The sequence below is a fragment of the Muntiacus reevesi genome, chromosome 6, assembly GCF_963930625.1.
Source record: "Muntiacus reevesi chromosome 6, mMunRee1.1, whole genome shotgun sequence".
Taxonomy (NCBI): Eukaryota; Metazoa; Chordata; class Mammalia; order Artiodactyla; family Cervidae; genus Muntiacus; species Muntiacus reevesi.
In genome coordinates this window covers 110435594-110454867 of record NC_089254.1, presented here as the reverse complement: position 1 = coordinate 110454867, position 19274 = coordinate 110435594, and the positions used below count along the sequence as shown (strand labels likewise).

At 52.2% G+C, this 19274-nt stretch overlaps 1 protein-coding gene across 1 annotated transcript in view; it reads left to right on the top strand.

The window, feature by feature from the left end:
• Window positions 1-2775: 2775 nt before the first annotated feature.
• PAXIP1 (PAX interacting protein 1) overlaps window positions 2776-19274 on the top strand; it is a 44146-nt gene continuing 27647 nt past the window's right edge. Inside the window, exons 1-5 of the mRNA XM_065939555.1 lie at window positions 2776-3074; window positions 5486-5620; window positions 9368-9411; window positions 10892-10955; window positions 17207-17320. Coding sequence (XP_065795627.1) covers window positions 2994-3074; window positions 5486-5620; window positions 9368-9411; window positions 10892-10955; window positions 17207-17320 — 438 coding nt within the window. The 5' untranslated portion in view covers window positions 2776-2993. The remainder of the gene's footprint in view (window positions 3075-5485; window positions 5621-9367; window positions 9412-10891; window positions 10956-17206; window positions 17321-19274) is intronic.

Below are 19274 nucleotides of genomic sequence, written 5' to 3'. Positions count from 1 at the left end.
TGAGACAGTGTCAGGAAGGATTTCAGTAACGCTGCTTCCAGGATAGAATTTGAGATAATTTATTTTTTCCCTTATACATGTTCTCTGGTTTTTCTACACTGAATACATGACTTTTGGTGGCAACTGTGCCCTGTGGGTTGGCTGGCTGACTGCTCCCATAAAGAAACACATGTTTTTTGGCTCCCAGGTTCTCCTGTGGGAAAATGCTGGCTTGCTGATGCCTCTAACTTAAGTACTCCCTTTCATGAAAAGGTCAAATGTTGTAGTCTATAAACCCCAACTAAAGGTTTACTAAACAGTGATAGTACCTAACTTTAAGGGGTATGTGACTAGCTGAACTGAACATGAGAACAAGACTGAGATTGTTGCATAGAATAGAAAGACATGCATTAAAAAAAAATTGTAAATACTTACTAATAACGGCCTCAAGTTCCTGCCAGTAAGTACAATTTGAGTTGTTCTCAACTTTACTTTTCCATTTCCTAATTTCACACCTTTTCCCTCTATCTGTAAGATAGCCAATTTTGCAAAGTAAAAAATGAGAAGTGTTACCCTGTATATAAAATTAGTATTAAACAGGCTGTTTGTTCTCTGCAGGTTGATTACCAACAAAATGATCATGCTTTGAACTTACTTGGGAGAAGCTGTAAATATATTAATGCTCAATGTCACGTTTGGGGTCATACGTACCCAAGTTAAAGAAGTACAAAGCTTTCATTAAATGAACTGATACTTCCTCAGAACATGCCTTACTCAGGTGAAGTTAGATTTCATCTAAAGAAGTTTCTTTTATTACCGGCAAAGCGGCAGTGCGTTAGATACACTCTGACCGGGACCCTCCTGGTGTTGGCGAGATAAGGCCCAATGTGCACAACACTGACCTCGCATAGTTTAATGTTTAACAATCTCTTGACAGGTTGATGAGATTTTAAATAACAGATTTCTTAGTTCCATAATTTTCTTTCTTGACTATCTGAAATCACACTAGGGTAAAGTTGCCCTGTTGAATGTTACAAGTTCTTTTTTTAACTTACAAAATAAAACACCTGGTTGAGATATGCTTTAAGTCTTTTATTATAAAAGTACATGCTTAGTTCCTGTTTAACCAAGGAAGAAAAAAGCTAGTAAGTTCTCTCACACAGGTCAATAAAAGGGGATGCTCATTTTGATTTGATATTTAGAATGAATTTATCACTCCTACATTTTCTTAACATAGAAGGTAAAATGTTACAATGGCCAATACCAAACTTATGCTTGGCTAGTCAAAAGGAGGACAGTATATTCTTATTCAGGCAAGTACCCAATGTTTTTATTATTTGTAAAAAAAAAAAATTGTTAGCATTAGAACAGGGTTGTTTCAGACTATTCAAAAGACAAATGAAAAAAGAGAAAACATCAGAATGATAAAATATAAGGATATTTAAGACTAAATAGGTGCTTGGGCTTCCCAGCTGGCGCAGTGGTGAAGAAACCGCCTGCCAACGCAGGAGACGCAGATTCCATCCCTGGGTCGGGAAGATTCTCTGGAGGAGGCAATGGCAACCCACTCCAGCTTTCTTGTCTGGAGAATTCCATGGACAGAAGAGCCTGGCGGGCTACAGTCCATGGGGTGGCAAAGAGTCAGACATGACTGAGCCACTAACATACAATGTGCTTACTTTCTGACCATACAAAAACCACTTGTTACACACACAATGCGTGCACAGACAACCAAAGGCGTTTCTGCTGATTAAACAGAGCCAGTGTCCCCGGTGCTGAGTCCTGGTCAATGAACCAACCACAACTACTCACTTTCAGAACTTATGTATGATCGCAGACTAAAAAGTGATAGCCTCAGAAATGAGTGAATGTTACAGGAGACTGCCAGTCATTCTGAAAGGTTTCTTTTTTTTCCCCCGACCAATTCCATTAACATTTACTTCACGACAAGAGGAAGAGGCAGTTGGATGGCATCACCCACTCGACGGACATGAGTTTGAGTAAACTCCTGGAGTTGGTGATGGCAGGGAGGCGTGGCGTGCTGCAGTCCATGGGGTCGCAGAGTCGGACACGACTGAGAGGCTGAATCGAACGGCTTTCCACTTAGCAGGGATCAGCAGCGGGCCTCCCTTACGTGCTTTTCCACCCCCAGGCCCCGGCCGCGGCGTGAGCCCCGGGGGACGCGGGGATCCCACCGGCCGCCCGGTTCCGCTCCCACCCTGCGCAGGTGCGCCCCGAACGCGGCTCTCCGGGCGCCGCCCGATAACGTCACAGCGCGGGCGCGCGTCGCGCCAGGCGTCGTCAACGGCGCCCGGGGTGAAGAGAGCGGGGCTGGTTCCGACTGCCCAGGGTCCCCGGGCAGGAGCCGGCTCGGGCGATGGGGAGAAGCCCAGTGGCCGCGCCCACGGGGCCGGCGCGCCTCCAGCAGCCCGCGGCGCTCGGCCCCCGCCCTACAGCCCGGGCCTCCCCCTCCCCCACCCGGCTCCTGACCGTCACCTCAGGTCCCCGTTGGGCCGGCGGCCGGGGCGCTCCGCTCGCCCGGGCCCCGCCCCCCGGAGCGCGCAGGCGCAGCGCGTGTGGCCGCGCGGGCCGACGGGAGGGCCCGCCGCGCTGCCGTCCTCCCCCGGGCCGGCCCACTGCAGTCCCGCCGGGGGGAGCGCTTCTCCCCGCGACCTCCGTGCTCCCCCAGGGGCGGCGGCCGCCCCGCGCCCCGCGCTCCGCGGCTGGCAGCCCTCTCAGCTGAGTGCCCCCCTATCCCCGGGACGCGGCGGAGGGCTCCGGGCGGCGCCGGCCGAGCGGCCCCCGGCTCTCGGCTCCCCCTCGGCTGCTGGCGGGATGGTGCGGCCCACGGGACGCGCGCGGCTCCCGCGCTCTGGCGGCGCCGAGGGCGGGGGCGCCGAGGGTCCGACTCGTAGCGCCGGAGCAGGGGCCGCTCGCCGGCTGCGCCGTTGGGGAGCGGGCCCCGCGGGGCCGGGCGGGAGCCGCCGCTGCGGAGCCTCGGGGCCGCCGCGACCATGTCGGGCCAGGCGCCCCGCGTCCCCGAGGAGATGTTCAAGGAGGTCAAGTACTACGCGGTGGGCGACCTCGACCCGCAGGTACCCCGCCTCCACCCTGCCGCGTCCCCTCGGCCCGGGCCCGCGCCCCCCGCGCGCGCGTCCGGGTCCCCGGGACCCGCGAGTCCGGCTGCGCGGAGACCCGGCCGCCCGGCGCCGAGTAAGGCCGGAGGAGACGGAGCTGGCACCGGCGTCTGCAGCCCCCGCGGGAGGGCACCCCGAGGCTAGGGGAGCCCCAGGAGGGGACTTCGGGCGCGTCTGCGGAGTCCGCGGCTGGCGCGGGCTTGGGGGCGCTGTGCCCAGGCTCGGGGGAAGGCGGGCACGTGGAGGGGGTCTACGCGGAGAGTCCAGCGCCGGGTGTCCCTGTCCCCTCCCCGTGGGGGAACCCGCCTGCGGTCGCGCGACGCCTCGCCGGCTTCCCCCCGCCCCACCTCCTCTCTCCGCTCCTTCGTGGGCGGAGTCCGGACGGGGACACCCTCCCGCGACAGCCCCGGCGCTCTGGGGGCCCCAGGGCGACCGGTGGTTCCGGGGTGGGAGCTTCGGCAGGGTGGAGCCAGTAGGGACGCGGGTCCCGGGATGCTCAGGGGACAGTTAGCCGCTCCCGAGGTGGCAGCCACCACCCCCACCCCTCCGCCCAGCTAGCCGGTCTGCAGCTCGGTCCTGCCCTGTTCTCTCCTCTCCTAAAGTAGTGCATCTGTTTGAACGTCAGAATTTTATGCCTCCATTGTGGGAATGAACTGTAGTTGGGTCTCCAGGTGTTCTTTTCCCTAAAGTTTATCTGTACAGTCACGTCGCCTGCGTGTCCCCTTGGCTGTGCCTGCTGAGCGTGGAGAACTGAGGCCCGGGCCTCCCGAGTAGAGACGGGGACTTAGTAGATAAACTTAGAGACCAAAGAGCTGCGGCAGGCTGATGGGTCTTGGCCTTCTAGAGGCTTATGTGCTGGTGTCCTAGTGACTAAACGCTTGGCAGCCCCCAAGGTGGGTCCTTTCTCCACTCTAAAGTAGAGGCTTTGACTTGGATAAACAGGTGGTGAACTCAGACAGGTGAAGGTAAGTGCCTCTAGCGGGGTGGAGACTTCTCCCTTCCAGCGTGGGTTCCTTTTCTTCACTGCCTGCTGTTCCTCTCCCCTCTGCTTCCTACCCTCTGGTTCATTTTAAGACTGACTGTAAACAGAGAATTGAAGTGAATATTACTTAAAACCTGGAGGAAGCTGAACTGGATCCATGTTTACTCAATGTGAATCAAGTCTAAGGGCTTGAACATGTCCTTGCAAACCACTTAGGTCTGAAACTATTTTCTGAAAGGTGGTTGATCCTCTGAATCTTAAAATGAGGGTTCCGAGAGTTCACGTGTGTCGAATGGACTTCTAGTTCACATCCACACATGGACGCTCTCACTGCCCTGAGCTTGCGGTGTGCTGCTCAGACCCGGGGCCTCCAGCCGCCCTCCAGCCTCCATGCCTGCCCGGCCTCTGTTTTTGCGCGCCCTGTGCTCTGGGGGCTTGTTTGCTCAGAGCTTTGCCCCCATCTTTGTCGTACACAGATGGCTTTGCTCGGGTAGGACCCTGGCCTCCTCAATGCGCTGCATGTCCTCCTAGATCGTACAGTGGCGCCAGAGAAAGCCGTGCCCTAAACTAAAACTTTCTTTCTCCCGTGATCTCTTTAGTGGAGCTTGGGAGCCATGCTGTGGTGTTGCAGTTTCTTGCACATGCCCCCTCAGTCACCAAGTCTTGCTAATTCCCTTGCATCGTCTTCCTGTCCTGTTCTGTGACCTGCCTCTTTCACCTGAGTTATCGCAGGTGTTTCTTAACGCCTGTCCTGCCTCCACTCCTGCAATGTAAATCTGTCCTTCTTCCACTGGCGGTGATCTTTCTGTCGTGTCTGATCATGGTCTTCCCTGCTGACCGCCTCCTACTCAGCCTTTCTTTCAGAAATCACTCTGTATTATTTGGGGGTAAAATACAAAGGCGTAGCATCTGTGCAACACCGTCGATGGTCTGATCTGTGTTCTTCTGCCCAGCATGTTGAAGGCCTCCCTCCGCACAATGACTTTGTTTCTGCGTGGCTGACGCCTTTAAGTTCCTCGAGACTCAGCTCCTGTAGCGCCTCTTGCAGAACTTCTCCGTTTATCAGAACTGCCTGTCCCCAAGCCTTTCTGTTGAGACACTGTGTGTCCAGTGCTCGCCCGGGCGTGCTCACCTTGTCTGTCAGTCCTTCTGTCTTCAGGAACACCGTGCAGTACCTCGGTCACAGGAGCTCTGTGCTTCTGTGTCAGTGAATCAAGACTTGCTGCATTTTGTTGTCCCCGCAGGTTTCCTTGCAAATGATTAGGGGGCAGGTGTTAATCCTGTGTGGAGAATGTGGTGGATGTTTATTAGAATTTTCTCGATTGGTAATCAGTTGTATGCATTGAAATGCAGCCTGTTCCCTTGTAACTTGTGTGCTTCTTTGAAGGTTATTCAGCTTCTGAAAGCTGGGAAAGCGAAGGAAGTGTCCTACAACGCGCTCGCCTCGCACATCATCTCGGAGGACGGGGACAATCCGGAGGTGGGAGAGGCCCGCGAAGTCTTTGATTTGCCTGTCGTCAAGGTGGGTGGTGCACCTACCCAGTGTTACACCCTTGGTCGTGTATCTTGAAAGCGGCACACAGAAGTTGCTGTGCGGCTCTTCTCAGGCTGTTGGCTCAGGCTCGGGTCTGGGTGGGAAGCGGTTGTAGCACGTCTGACACCTCGGAGACCAGCCAGCAGGAGGCCCGGTCCTGCACGCCACAGCTTGCGTACCTGCTGCCGTGAGCCTGTTTGCCATGGGCCGGAAGTTCTCCAGGCCAAGAAAATATGGCGAAGGCAGTGGACGTGCTGTCTTGACGGAGACGACGCTGGTGCATTCTGCTTGGAAGCTGGATCAACTCCGCGAGACTCCTGGAGCAGGGCTCCCTTGCACCCACACCGCGGCCAGGGGGCCTGATTTCCAGGCAGGCAGGTCGGGTGGAGCCCCGCGCCGTCTGGCTGTTCACTGCCCTCTGACAAGGGTCATGGTGACCGCTGGTCTCGCTGTCCCCCCGAGCTCTCACTTCCACTCTCCAGCTTGAGAGCCGTGGGTCGTTTATTTTAGAAAGTGGAGTGTCCACTGCTGGCTGAGCTGCTCGGAGCTTGTTCATCTGTGTCCTGTTGCTGCTCTTGCTGCTGAGGGTCGAACTAACTGCTGTTAAATGTGGGTCTTTGAAATTTATGTTTGTAATTTTGATCTTTCAGTTTCGTATTATGCATTTGTTTTAAAATGGTTTTATTTTACTTTTTGTTGCTTCTTCTTCTCTATTTCATGCTGTTGCATGTGTTATCTTAAAATCAGCATGAAGGTTACCGGGACTTAATACCGAGAGCCTGGCCATTAGGGGCGAGTGCTGCGGCAGGCAGCCTGCAGGCCGGCTTGCTGCTGCGGTCGTCTGCCTCACCGGCATGCGGGTTCTGAAACGCTGCCTTGCAGGCGCAGAAGCCCGACATGTGAGAGGGAGCCTGCAGGCAGTTCTGCCTCACAGGAGGGTCCTCGCCCGCCAGGCCCTCCCGCAGCCACTGTGCGTCAGAACCACGCGTGGTTGCTTTGCGCTCTTGAAACGCAGCGGTCGCGGTGCTGGCTGGCCGCTTCTTTCTGCCTGGCCAGCGGGCTCACTCCACCTGGTCCTTCGTGAGGACTGATGTCAGCAAGTGTCTTGCCTGCCTCCCCTGGGCCGCCTTGGAAGAGAGTGGACCTGCCTCGGGCACCGGGCGCCCTGGGGCCCTGGTTGGTGTCCATCCATTCATGGCTGTGGGGAGCGAACCTCATCTCTCCCCCACATACTAGCCTGCAGCCTGTTGTCACAGTGACTCCAGGTAAACTGTGTGGACTCTTCATGGGTCTTCAAAGGGCAGCCCCTCAGTAATAAATTTGGGGTGCCAAGGTCCTCGTCCCCAGACCAGTTGCAGCAGTGCTGCTTAAGTCTGGTGACCCCTTCAAGCCCCTTTTTGTAGCAAATATTTTGTAGTACCCCCTTTATTACCCTGAAATGAAATTGTTACGTTAGATAACAACATTTGTCATAAATACATATATTAGTATTTATATACAAATTGCCCAAACTGGAATGTAAACAGAGAAGGGAGGCGATGGCAGCAAGTCTGCATTTCAGTGTAGAGACCCTGGGGGGTGGGGGGTGGATCCTGGGGGACCTGGTCCTCTGTCCCGCCCACAGCACCAGCTCTGAGGGGAGTGCGGGCTGGTGACCAGGCGCTGCTGAAGCCCTGAGCCCATCAGCAAGTCCCTCACAGAGGCAGCGTTCCCAGGAAGGGCGTCCACCATGCGGCTGCCCAGAAGTAGCCGTTGTGTCCCAGTTGGCTGACCACAGCCCCGCGTCTCGTCTCCCACTGCTCCCGGGCACGCTGCACGCGTGCCAGCCAGCCTTTAACTCGTGGCCGCCCCGCGCTGTCCAGGGCTGCAGTGTGGGGATGCGCTGGAGGAGTCTTCCAGAGCAGTGCAAGACTGCTCACTCCGGGACAGCACGGACGCCTTGGGCCTCGTCCGACCCGCTTGGTGTGCCACCGGGCTGCTGGCTGCGCTCGGCCGAAGGTGGGGCCAGGCGCGCTCGGGGCCCAGGGCTCCGGAGCGGAGGCCCAGTAGCCGTGGCTCCCGGGCTGTAGAGCGGAGGCCCAGTAGCCGTGGCTCCCGGGCTCCGAAGCAGAGGCTCAGTAGCTCTGTAACATGTGGGATTGTCCCAGACCAGGGATTGAACCCGTGTCTCCTGTGTTGGCAGCAGATTCTTCACCATTGAGCCATCAGGGAAGCCTGCTACCAAGACTTTTTAAATCCATTTTTTAATGGAAACACTTTCCCCAATGGCCTTGGAGGCCTCCTTGGAAGTGTCAATTATGCTGACTTGCAGTGGCTTTATTTTATATATTGTTGCTTGCTTTTGGGATAAATAGCTCCCTATTACTGTGCTTTTCTAGTTCCCCATTTCTGCATTATTACAAGTGTGTCCTCCTCCTCAGCTGCAGTACCTTATCTAGACTTACCCGGATGAGGGATCAGAGCGAGTCTGTTCATGATTTGACGACTTTGCAGCAGCAAGCCCAGCAGTCCCTAAGTGCACCCGTACTTTCCCCTCCTGCAGCCCCCAGGGACCGCTTTCGGGGTGACTGCTGCAGGCAGAGTGGTAAGGGTGCCTGTTCACGGTGTCAGCTTCTCTGGCCCGCCCACGTGAGTCGCGTTTCAGGGTGCTGAGCTGGCCTTCTGCCGTACCCTCCTGCCGGGGAACTGGTCTCAGGAAAGCCACCTGGCGCTCCACACGCGTTGGCCGCGGAGGGCTTTGGGGTCGCAGCTGAGACACCGAATGGAGTGGGAGGCATAGTCTGTGGGAGGTTCTGGGGGGCCAGTTCCCTCCCTGTCACTGGAGTCTCCCCAGGACCAGAGTCACGGACAACGTTACACACTCCTTCCTGCTTGGTGGCTCAGCCACAAAGCTACAACTTTGGTAAAATGTGAAGTAACTCTTCACAGATGTCACACATATATGGACTTATGCTGAGGAATTGTTGATGTTACCTGGCATATAAGGAGAGGGCACTTTGATTTCTGAGGTTCTTTCAAGGTATACGTGGTACATTAGAAGTGAGTGTCATACAAGCAGGTGAGGTTTCTGAAGTCAGCTGGCTACTGTGTGTTTTTACACAGATTCTGTGAAGCAGACCTACCAGGATAATGGTTAATGTGATTTTCAAAATTAAATGGCAATGTAAGATGATTTTTCAAAAATATAATTTACCCAAAAAGGTAGTAACGTGTTTTGCAGTTCATAGAAGGATCACCAGACAGAAAGGCGTCATGGGGTTTACAAACATTGTATCTACTTGGCCTCTTGAAGAAAAACCCCCAAATTCCCGCCTTTAGAGCAGCCAGGACTCAGGACTCCAGAGGAGACTTTGAGGGGTCCTGTGTACGTGGGACGTGGGTGGGGAAAGCCTCCAGTTGTGAAGACAGCTTCTAGCTGGACTAGAGGCTTACGCAGTGGCCCAAAGTCGGACACAGCTGGAGTGACTGAGCAAGTGTGGAAACCTAGGATTTAAGTTTCAATATATAATAAGCTTTTAAAGAGCTGGTAGTGTTTCATTCCACAGTTGGGCTTTTCCCCTTGGGGACTAATAGCTGATATTTGACGCTGATACTCGAAAACTGGTGACTGTAAGCTGGAGGCTGCCTCACTGCTGTAACAGCCTTTCATTCCCAGGAGCAGCGCTGGTCGTGTGGCGGCGTTCTGAGTGGGAACCGGAACTGTGGTCTGACTGGCACTTCTGTTTTCTTCCTCAGCCTTCTTGGGTGATCCTGTCCGTTCAGTGTGGAGCTCTTCTCCCGTATCCTTTTTGGGAAAGCGGGGAGGGAGAGGGTGACTCGGCCTGAGACCCAAGCGGACCTCACTTGCTGCGCTTACGCGTGAGTCGGGAGGTGGTGTGTGTGTCCTGCTCTGTCCCTCCCGTGTCCAGGCGTCTGTCCCTGATCCTTGGCGTTCCCCCTGGGGGTGGGGGCCAGCTGCCTGGAAGCAGCGGTAGCCTGGGCCCGAGGCTCGAGTTCTCGTTCTGCAAATTGACTTTAGGACCCAGGCAGTCTGGACTCAGTTCTGTTGTCTTTGGAACAGATGGCTTCTGTGGTGTCTGGTTAGATGGACTGTTTGTAAAATTCTAGGTCTATATGAACCCAGTCACGAACTGTTTGAAGAATAGATTGGGGAAGAGACCATCAGGACATTTTTAGTTTTATATCATGCTGTTATTCTTTTATCATGTTGGATGGAAGTGTATTAATCCATTTCCACATTAATTCCATTCTTAATGTGGAGCGCCTGCTTGGGGCCTAGTTCTGCAGACAGGGTCGCATTCCTGCCCCGGGGAGCCGCCCTGCACTGCATGTGGCTTCATTTGCTGCTTCCCGAGTGTGACTGTGGAACACACACACCCCTCCCCCACACCCCCCCCCAACATGCACAGCAGACAGAGGCTCACCAGGACTGCACTGCTGCCCCCAGGAAGCTGCCTCTGCACTGCGTGTTGGCTCAGCACGCAGAAGTAATGCTGTAACCCATTCGAGGTCCAGACGCTCCAGATTCCTTAAAAAGTCACATTTGCTTTGAACAGACTGAAGTTCAGGCCCCTGGAGGTCACATGTGCTGACAGAGAGCCCCGTGCCCAGGGCTGCACGCTGTGAGCCCTCAAAGAGTATGTTGATGGAGTTTTAAGAGCCAGAGCTTCAGGACTGGGACAGACCTTGGGAATTACATACATATTCCAACCTTTGTTTTAATGAAGGGAACGCTGTAGGTCAGCGTTGTCTCGCCCAAGTTCACAGAGTATGAAGGTGCTAAAACTAGAACTTGGGTTCTTTTATGAAAGATTCCTCTAGGCAACAGAAGTAATCATGCTCAGGTGAACTCACTGTTCTTTCAGGACAGTGCTGGGCCGGATGTGGCTGTGTGTGTGCGTGCGCGCGCGTGTGTGCATGTGTGTGTGTTTGCGCGCGCGCACGCCTGTGTGTGTGTGTGTGTGCACGTGTGTGTGTGTGCAATTAGGCGCTTTTCCCTCGAGCGTGTGGCGCCCATCCTGCTGGTGCACGTGGAGAGAGGCTCTGAGGGTGTGCTTTACTGCGCCCCTCCGTCCTTTCTGCGTCCTTCCCCCTGCCCTGCGCTCTTCTTTGGCCAGCTTACGCCTGCCTCTCTGCTGAATGGATTGGGTGGGAAGCAGAAGGTGGGCGGTGTCCACATGGGCCGGTCGGAGCTGTCTTTGAGCGGCATAGAGGTTGCACTGGTCTCATTTCATTGGACTCTTAATCCGTGAACAACAGAGTAAATGGCTTTTCTCCAGAGTCGTGTCAGATTTTTTTTGGAATCACAGCCTGCCTTTCCCAGGTAAGTGCGGCGCAGTTCCTCTTGTGTTATTTACGTAACAGTTCTGAATTTTAATGTGATTGGACATATGTTGTACTTGTAAACCACCAGTGTTGCTTAACTAAACTGCATATTCAGTATGATCTTACAACAGTTATTTAAATATTCATACCCAATCTTAAGATTCAAAACTTTAATGGATGAAAATGGTCTTTCTAATCTAAAGAATTACAGAGATTTAAAACTTGAGCATGAAGACATGTTAAAAATGAAATTGAAAGGTGGCAAGGAAACTTCATTCAGAGGTAAAAGCAGAGAATTTTTTGTAGTAAATAAAAGGCTTATGCAGACCAGTAAAAAGTTTTATGAAGAGGAGTTTCAGATAAGTATAGCACAACATGTGATATACTCTGTGCGCCCGTCAATAGCCCTGAGATAAGTGTCCAGTCCCAAGTGTGTGACCGTGTGTTCAGGGCTGGCTGAGCTGCAGACAGGCTTCCCCGCCCTCACAGGAGTGCAGGTCAGTGAGCAGTTTTCTAGAAAAGCCGAGCCGTGTCAGACCCGTAGGAGACTCAGTTGTTTTCCCTGCAGGTCTCGTGTGCTTAGACATTGATCCCAAATTGGTAGAAATAACGGCAGATTGATGCATAAAGGCAGCATTATTTATGAGAGGATAAAATTGGAAACAATCAGATCATCCACCATTTGGAAATATTTAAGAAACTATTTTGGTCCATTATTAATACATAGTAATCTAGAGTTTTGAATTTTGTTTTATAAATGTATGTATAGATATGGGTAATTTTTTAAATGGGGGACAAACCAGGATATAACATAGTTATGTACAGTATTACATCAACCAAATAAAATATGTAAGAAATACCTGGGGAAAAAAGACACATCTGCAAGAGGGACCAGGACGTCAGCAGTGATAGACTTTGGGAGCAGCGCACGTTCAGCATCGTTCCGTCCTCATCTGTCTCAGTCCCCCGCCGGAAAGCCCTCAGGCTGTGAGCAGCTTCCTTGAGAAGCCAGGCTGGCCGTGCCGAGCCCACCCTCAGCTTGCTGGGCGCCGGGCGTGGCCGCGGGGCGGGAGGCGGCTCTGCCCGCTCTGGCTTCCGTACCCGGGGGTCTCCTTCCGTCTGAGGCTCTGACGCTGAGGCTCTGGGCCTCCCCGTCTCTGTGGAGGCCTTCGAGAACGGGGTGTCTAGGACGTTAGGTGAGGCGAGAAGGAATTTGACGAGAATCCTGCCTTCTTACTCCTTTGTGACAGAAGATTATGGAACCAGGTGACATTAGTTTAATACTGTTGGATTATCAGCCAGACTCAAGCGTTTTGTACAGGTGGTGTCACCGTGACCCCGTCTCTGCCCAGACAGTACGTTGGGTGATGTGTTTCTTGTAAATGTCTGGAAGTTCTTTAAAATTATAAAATTCTCTCTTCTTTGTTTTTACTACATCGATTTAATAGAGATCCTTGAAAAGTTGACTTTTCCTTAAGAATAGGAATTTTATTGGTATTTGTATTTTTCAGTGTTTTTCACATCTTTCTTATAAATGTATATTTATACGATGATGATTTTTAAAATTGGCTAAAATGAAGACAGTTTTATAATGGGTACTATGGTTACATGTAATTTTTATTATTTTCTTTATACTTCTCTGTATATTCCAAATTTATAATAAGCATCAGAAAAGTTTTTAAAGTGAAAACATTTTATCACTATTACTCCTTATGGGTAAGCGCAATATACAGTGGCTAAAATGTAAAATTTGCATTTAATTCTATTTGTACTGATTGGATCTCTGGTTCATGATTCAGAGCCCACTCCAGACAAGAGAGGCAGAGGCCGAGGCGGGGAGTCCTGTGGCTGTTTTCAAGAGTCAAGGTCATAGTGACATGGTGTTTAGCAGACCTGACTTGGAAAAGTAAGATTATTCATTGATTAGAGTCTGAATATGAGGCGATCACAGGGTTTTAAATTAGGGGTGTGAGTTTGACACTGGAGAGCCTTTCAGTCTTGGAGAAATAGAAGCGTAGTTACATTTGACAAAGGTTTCGGCATACATAACGGGCTATACGTAGTCAGTAGCCTGGTGTGTGAGGGGTGCGCGTGGCCGGGCCGCAGGCGGTCACCTGTGAGCTCAGAGAAGGTGGGGCCGGGTGGATGGCAGGGTCAGGCCAGCCTTGTGGAGGTGAGATCTGAGAGGAGCCGTCATGGTGGGTGGAGCGGGTGGAGCTGGAGGGGAGAGGACGCGGAGGGGATGTGGGGACACAGTGCTGAGAGGGCGCTGGCCTCAGCGGGACTGCCTGCTTGGGTGGAGAGGAGAGCTAGGAGATACCGAAGGTGGAAAGTGAGTACGGGAGTGAGCTCAATGAGGTAGCTGGCTTCTCTCCTTCGCAGATGTTTACATCGGGACATTTGGAAAACACAGGAAGAAGGCAAACAAGTTAAAATCACTTGCACTCCTGTAGGTAAAACTGATCTGAGAGCTGTGAGCAGGAATAGTGGGTGGGGTAGGAATGGGGTGCGGGCTCGAGACGGGGGCTTGAGCCCCCGTTAGCACCGGGTCCGTGAAGACAGCGCGGGCCTGAGGAGCGGGCAGACGGGAGTCGGAGGGTCTGGGTGACCCGGGGGTGCAGAGGAGGATCCGACGCTCACAGTGGGACTCTGCTGGCTGCTCCACAGAGGGGCACGGTGGGTGATTTCCTGTCCCAAGTCAGGAGCATCGCTGGACCTGGGCGGCGGAGGGGAAGCGACGCGGTCAGCCTGAAGCCCAGTGCTGTCCAGACACGGGGACCGGGGACATGCGTGAAGGCGGAGAAGCGCATCCTTGCAGAGGAGGCTGGGGGGAGGCACAGGGTCAGGGAGACAGCCTTGAGTGCGGAGACGGGAGGCTTCAGAGTGAGCAGGGATGATGGCGGGGGCAGCTTCAGCAGCCAGGAGCTCAGACCCCGCGTGGGTTCGTCGCCGGGGCCAGCAGGGGGACACGCAGAGTGTTAGCTTGAGCCCCACTGTCCGGCTCAGTGCTGCGGGCAGGGGGCTGGCTGCAGCCACACGCGGGCTTGGGGGTCTGCATGGACCTCCGGCTCTGGGTTGAGAAGTTACGGGTGAGGTCAGCAGAGGGGAGAGTGGGGACCCGAGGAAAGACCTGAGAGGCAGCCGGGGTCGGCGGGCGGGTGTCTGCAAGGTGGCCCAGCTGGGGCCTTGTCCGGGTGTGCACTTCGCGGCGGGGGGCAGCTAGGCCGTGGTGGACGGAATGGTGGATTCAGCGAGATCGCTGACAAGGGTTTTATGGGTCTGAAGCGGATCCATCAGGAGTACCGTTCAGACCCCAGAACCTCCGTGCGGTCTTCACAGTGATGGAAGTGTGGTTTTTCTGGGTGCATCACTCCCTGCACTTAGCCTCACTGTCACCTGTGGCGAAGGAAGCTCTGCTTCATCAGAGTCGATGGCTGAGCCGGGAGTGAGGAAGCTCACAGCACAGTGGGGACACACTCTAGCTGCTGAAACTTGCTAATGCGGTTCTGAGATAGATCAACACGCGTCCGTCCTCCGTGCCTGTGCTGGTGCTGTGTGAAGCGGGAGACAGCTTCCCCTCGGGTGTGGGCAGCACTGGGGTGGGGCGGGTCAGCACGGGTAACCTGCCCCGAGCAGCCTCTGGAGCATGGGCACACGCACACGCGTGCACACGCAGGCAGGCGGGGCTCCACTGCCGCGGAGGGACTGTTGTTGGCGGTTCTCAGTGACCTTCTGTCTTTTCCCGTCAGGGTGTTGAGACGCTGGAGCTCTTGTTGGAGTCTTCCAGAGCGCTCCAGGGAGAGGTAGGGAAGGGCGCTTGTGCCGGCAGGAGCTGGGAAGCACAGACATCACCCGCCTTCTCCCGAGCCGGTGTTGACGCAGGCTGCGGCCGCGGTTGTCGTGTGCGGGGTAGGTGGTGGGCAGGTCCCGTGTGTGAGTGCCTGCCGGGGCCTGACTGCACTCTGGGAGGCCCTTTCCATGTGTATCTCAATCAGCAAAGAATTTCTTGACTGCCTACCCTGTGCCTCGCACTGTACTAGGCCCAGCCGAGGATCCGAGGTCAGGACAGACCTCGCACCCGAGGCTCTCGCTCTCCTCCCTGGCCTGTGGGCTGAGAGCTCGTGCGCAGGAGGGACGAGGAGGGGCTCACGGAGCTGCACCCCAGGAGTGTCTGGGCGGGAGGCCTGAGAGGGGCCGTCTGGTGCAGAGGGAGGCCCTTCCCCGCGGGGACGCGGCGAGGGGCAGCCTCTGCCCAGGGCGGAGTAGCGCTCGGTGCCCCGCGGGGGCAGCTCGCTGTGGGAGTGCAGGGGCCGGGGTGCCGAGCTGAGGAGGGCGGGGGCCCAGGGCCAGGGCGAGCCGCCAGCCGTGCACAGGTCGGGAGGCCCAGGACACTCTGGAAGTGCTCAGATCTGAGCCCGACGGCTTGAGGAGACGTTTAGGCTTTTTTAGCTGAGCTGATAGATTAGCTTAGGAAGATTTCTTTTCAAAAAAAGAACAGCATTTTTTTCCCCAGTTATAAAATTAATGCTTTTGAAAATTTGGAGAATACAGAAAAGTATGTAAGTGTCCTCATGACCCTGTCAGCAGTAGGTAGCTATTGTTAACAGTTTGGTGTGGAAAGAGCATTCTTCATCACACCGTTAGAGACTTATTGGATGAACTGGTGCAGATATGTTCACGTCACTTAATGCAAGCACAGGTCGGTGAAGACTCTGATTCCAGGGAGTTTTCCAAGTTGATACAAGCTAGAGTTTGGGGGCTCTGTCCACGCCAGGCCTCGCCTCCCCCGTGCGACGTTCTTTCCACAGCAGTTTGCTGTGCTGTGTTGAAACCCAGCCAAGGTCCAGGCCGTAGGGTGGACTAGTCAGTGAAATAAAAATAATAAAGCCATGTCTAGATTGCGGTTTTTATTTCATTTGTAATGAAGATTATATGATGATTTATTAGAGTCATATGTTTCATCATGTAGTTAAATCTCACCACCAAATGCTGCAGGATATGTTTTTGTGGAAGCCACTGTTAAAAATAACACCTTCTGATCAAGCCTTCTGAAATGTGTCACTGACTGACTAAATTAATGAGATGCAAAAGAATGATTTTAAGGTGACTTTGTAAAATTAAGTCGTTCTTGTTAGTATTCACAGAGTAGTATGGAATGCAAAATAATTTCTAGAAATATTTGTAAAATGGAGAGTAGATACAGGATGTTAGATTTTCATCAATCTGAATAATAACAGTTAAAAAGAAAAAATTTTGTTAAACTTAAAAAAAATTAGCTTGAGACAAAGTTCAGAATTCTTAACCGTAATTCACAATTTATAATACGTTATCTAGCAAAAAATTGACTTCAATGATTATCTTAGAATTCACCCCTTTGTTTTCTTTAAATGTTTCTTTTGACTTTCAGATGATTAAGTTTTATTTTTTAGAAATCGTTTTTAGTAGGACCTGCCCCTAGCGAAGCGGTCTAGAGCAGTGGGAAGTACAATTTGGAGCCAGGCCTGGGATTAGGCAGACCTAGGTTTTACGATGGTGAGCTCTGATTTTGTGAACTCGTGCGGCCCCCGCTGGGCCGCGGGGCGAGGAGCCCTTGGCACAGTTGCTGGCACATCGTAGGCAGGCAATGAATGGAGCTGTGGGCTCTGTGGTGAGAGCCTCTGTCCCAGCATAAGCCGTCGCATCTGAGCCTCACTTCACCACTTGCGCAAGCATAGGAGTTACGCCTGTTATGCTTGTCTCATGTTCTGTGTGCTTGGTAATTACGTTTTCCCCTGAGCTTATACGCCACTGTATTTTTGTCTTTTATTTTTAATTCATTTCATAAGCATTTATTTGTTATCCATTAATTCTTAAGGAATCCCTTGAATATGATCTTTATACTACTGTATTTAAACATTTTAAAAAATGGCAGAGATGGAAGATGGAGTGTGGTGTTCTAGTTCTTTTTCCCTATCATTTTGTTATGCAATGAAGTAATCCTGCACTCAGCCCCTAGAGTGTGGACATAAGTATTTTTTAATTTATTTGGTGACAAGGCAGAAAAGGTGATGTTTATAAAACTTACGATAGGAGTAAAAGTTACTGTAACAAGCACATAGCTTTCAGCTCATCTGTTTTTCCCACTAATATGCTTAGGTTAATTTCATTTAAGAAGGAAGAAAGTAGATGAGCAAAGTGGTTATGATGTCACATAAAGTGGGCAAGCAAGTCGGTGCGTGTGGTGGAAGCTTGATTTCCGGTTCCTGCCAGGTGTCGCCTGAGGACAGAAGCGCTCTGTGGGCGATGCTTACCTTCCACGGGGGCGGCTGCCAGCTGAACCTCAACAAGAAGTGCACGCACCTGGTTGTTCCCGAGCCAAAGGGGGTAAGCAACCCATGTACGTTCTCCTTTAAATGTCTTCTAAGCATTTCCAGTCATCACATGTCTTCTTTGAACTTCTTTTAAATTAACTGGATTCTATTTGCAAAAGCTGATTGAGTTTATGTCACATACAAAACAGCTTCATTCCACAAAGGATGGGAGATGACGCATTTTACTTTGAACCGCATGTGACTTTTAAATACAAAGAAATTTGGGTTTATTTTATGTTGAGGATCGGACAGATTTTTGAATCTTTAGGTTTCCTTTTGTATCGACTAAAACTTCAATTTTGTGAAAATATGTGTTAGTGCTTTTTACAATTTTTACAAAGGGTCGTTCTGGGTATGGTTATAAACGTGCATTTGGAGCAGTTCTCAGTGTACTATCCTTAATAATCTGGACTATTTCAGCGGTGTTTGCTCAAGCCCAGGGCTCTTCTCTAAGCACGGGTGGGTCGTGGGGCCTGGGGGTCCCCGAGTGGGGTGCAGGTCAGCAGTGCAGCCCCCCAGGACGTGTTAGGGCCACAGGCTGGCTGCCCGCCCGCCCCAGACTGAGGGAAACAGGACCTGCTGGGGTGGGGAGCCCGGGGCTCCTGCCGCGGCCCCACATGAAGTATAAGAACTGCTGTCGTGTGGAAGCTGAGCTTTTTTCCTCCCATGGACAGTCATTTAGAACCTTGAGAATTAAGTATAGTATTCATAGTAGGAAGGTCTTTTGACAAGTTAACGTTCCCATGTCTGTCGTTGCCTCCATATTTTTTACTGCCTTCAATCTGAATCAACACTGCATGTCTCTCCTGAGTGCACAGACTCGCTGAGTGGGAGGTGGGCGTGCGGCCAGGTCCGGGTGAAGGGGGCGTGGAGGCTGACGGACCACCCGCCGGGAGGGTCCCTTTCCCTGGAGCCCCGGGAGCAGGGCAGCCGTGGATGTGTACCGTTCATGGTGCTCGTTCTCTGACAAGAAAGTGAGTTGGGTGAGCTGCTGAGTGTGCTTGTAACTTAGTAAGCCACATAATCCAAGGAGAAGCTCTGAAAATTTGGGGCGAATCTTCAAGTCCACTTAAGTAAAAAAGTTGTATCTTACATGACAATTTAAAAGGTAAGTAGTATGCTTTGGTTAAAGAGCATAGGGTTTTGTTTTTTTTTTGCTTTTTATCAGCATTGGTTTATGGCTGAAAATCAATCCTTAGATTTTCTGTAGCTAGTTTAAGGGGAATGAAATGTTTGTAAGTTTTAAAACTATGAGAGAATACTTGTAATGGGGTCAAATTACAGTTGGAGGCAGTATATCAATCAAGTGGATTTGTCAGACTAGCTGAAAGTGAAAGTCTCTCAGTCATGTCTGACTCTTTGCGACCCCATGGACTGTATAGTCCATGGAATTCTCTAGGCCAGAGCACTGGAGTGGGTAGCCTTTCCCTTCCCCAGGGGATCTTCTCAACCCAGGGATCAAACCCAGGTCTCCCGCATTGTAGGCAGATTCTTTACCAGCTGAGCCACAGGGGAAGCCCAAGAATACTGGAGTGGTAGCCTATCCCTTCTCCAGGGGATCTTCCCGATCCAGGAATTGGACCGGGGTCTCCTGCATTGCAGGCGGATTCTTTACCAACTGAGCTATCTGACTACACACAAAAATAAATGGCACGTTTAAAGTAATTTTTTTCACTTTTGATAAAGTGGAGAAAATATATAAATGGCATGATGAAGCTATCTTTTCTGTATTCTCGAATTTTTAAAATGTTTTAAATTGAGAAGAATGGAGGAATTTAGTAACAGCCAGAAAACAAGGCGTGTTGCTTAGTATTGGGAAGAGGAGCTGGTTTCGGGTGTGCATGCTCGCCCCTCCTCTGAAGGCTGAAGGCGGGGCTGGGGAGGGTCTTTGGGTTGTCCAGCGTGCCCCTGGTCCACAGCAGGAGATAGGCGTAGTTTAGGGCCCGAAGTGTGAGTTCTGGAGAATG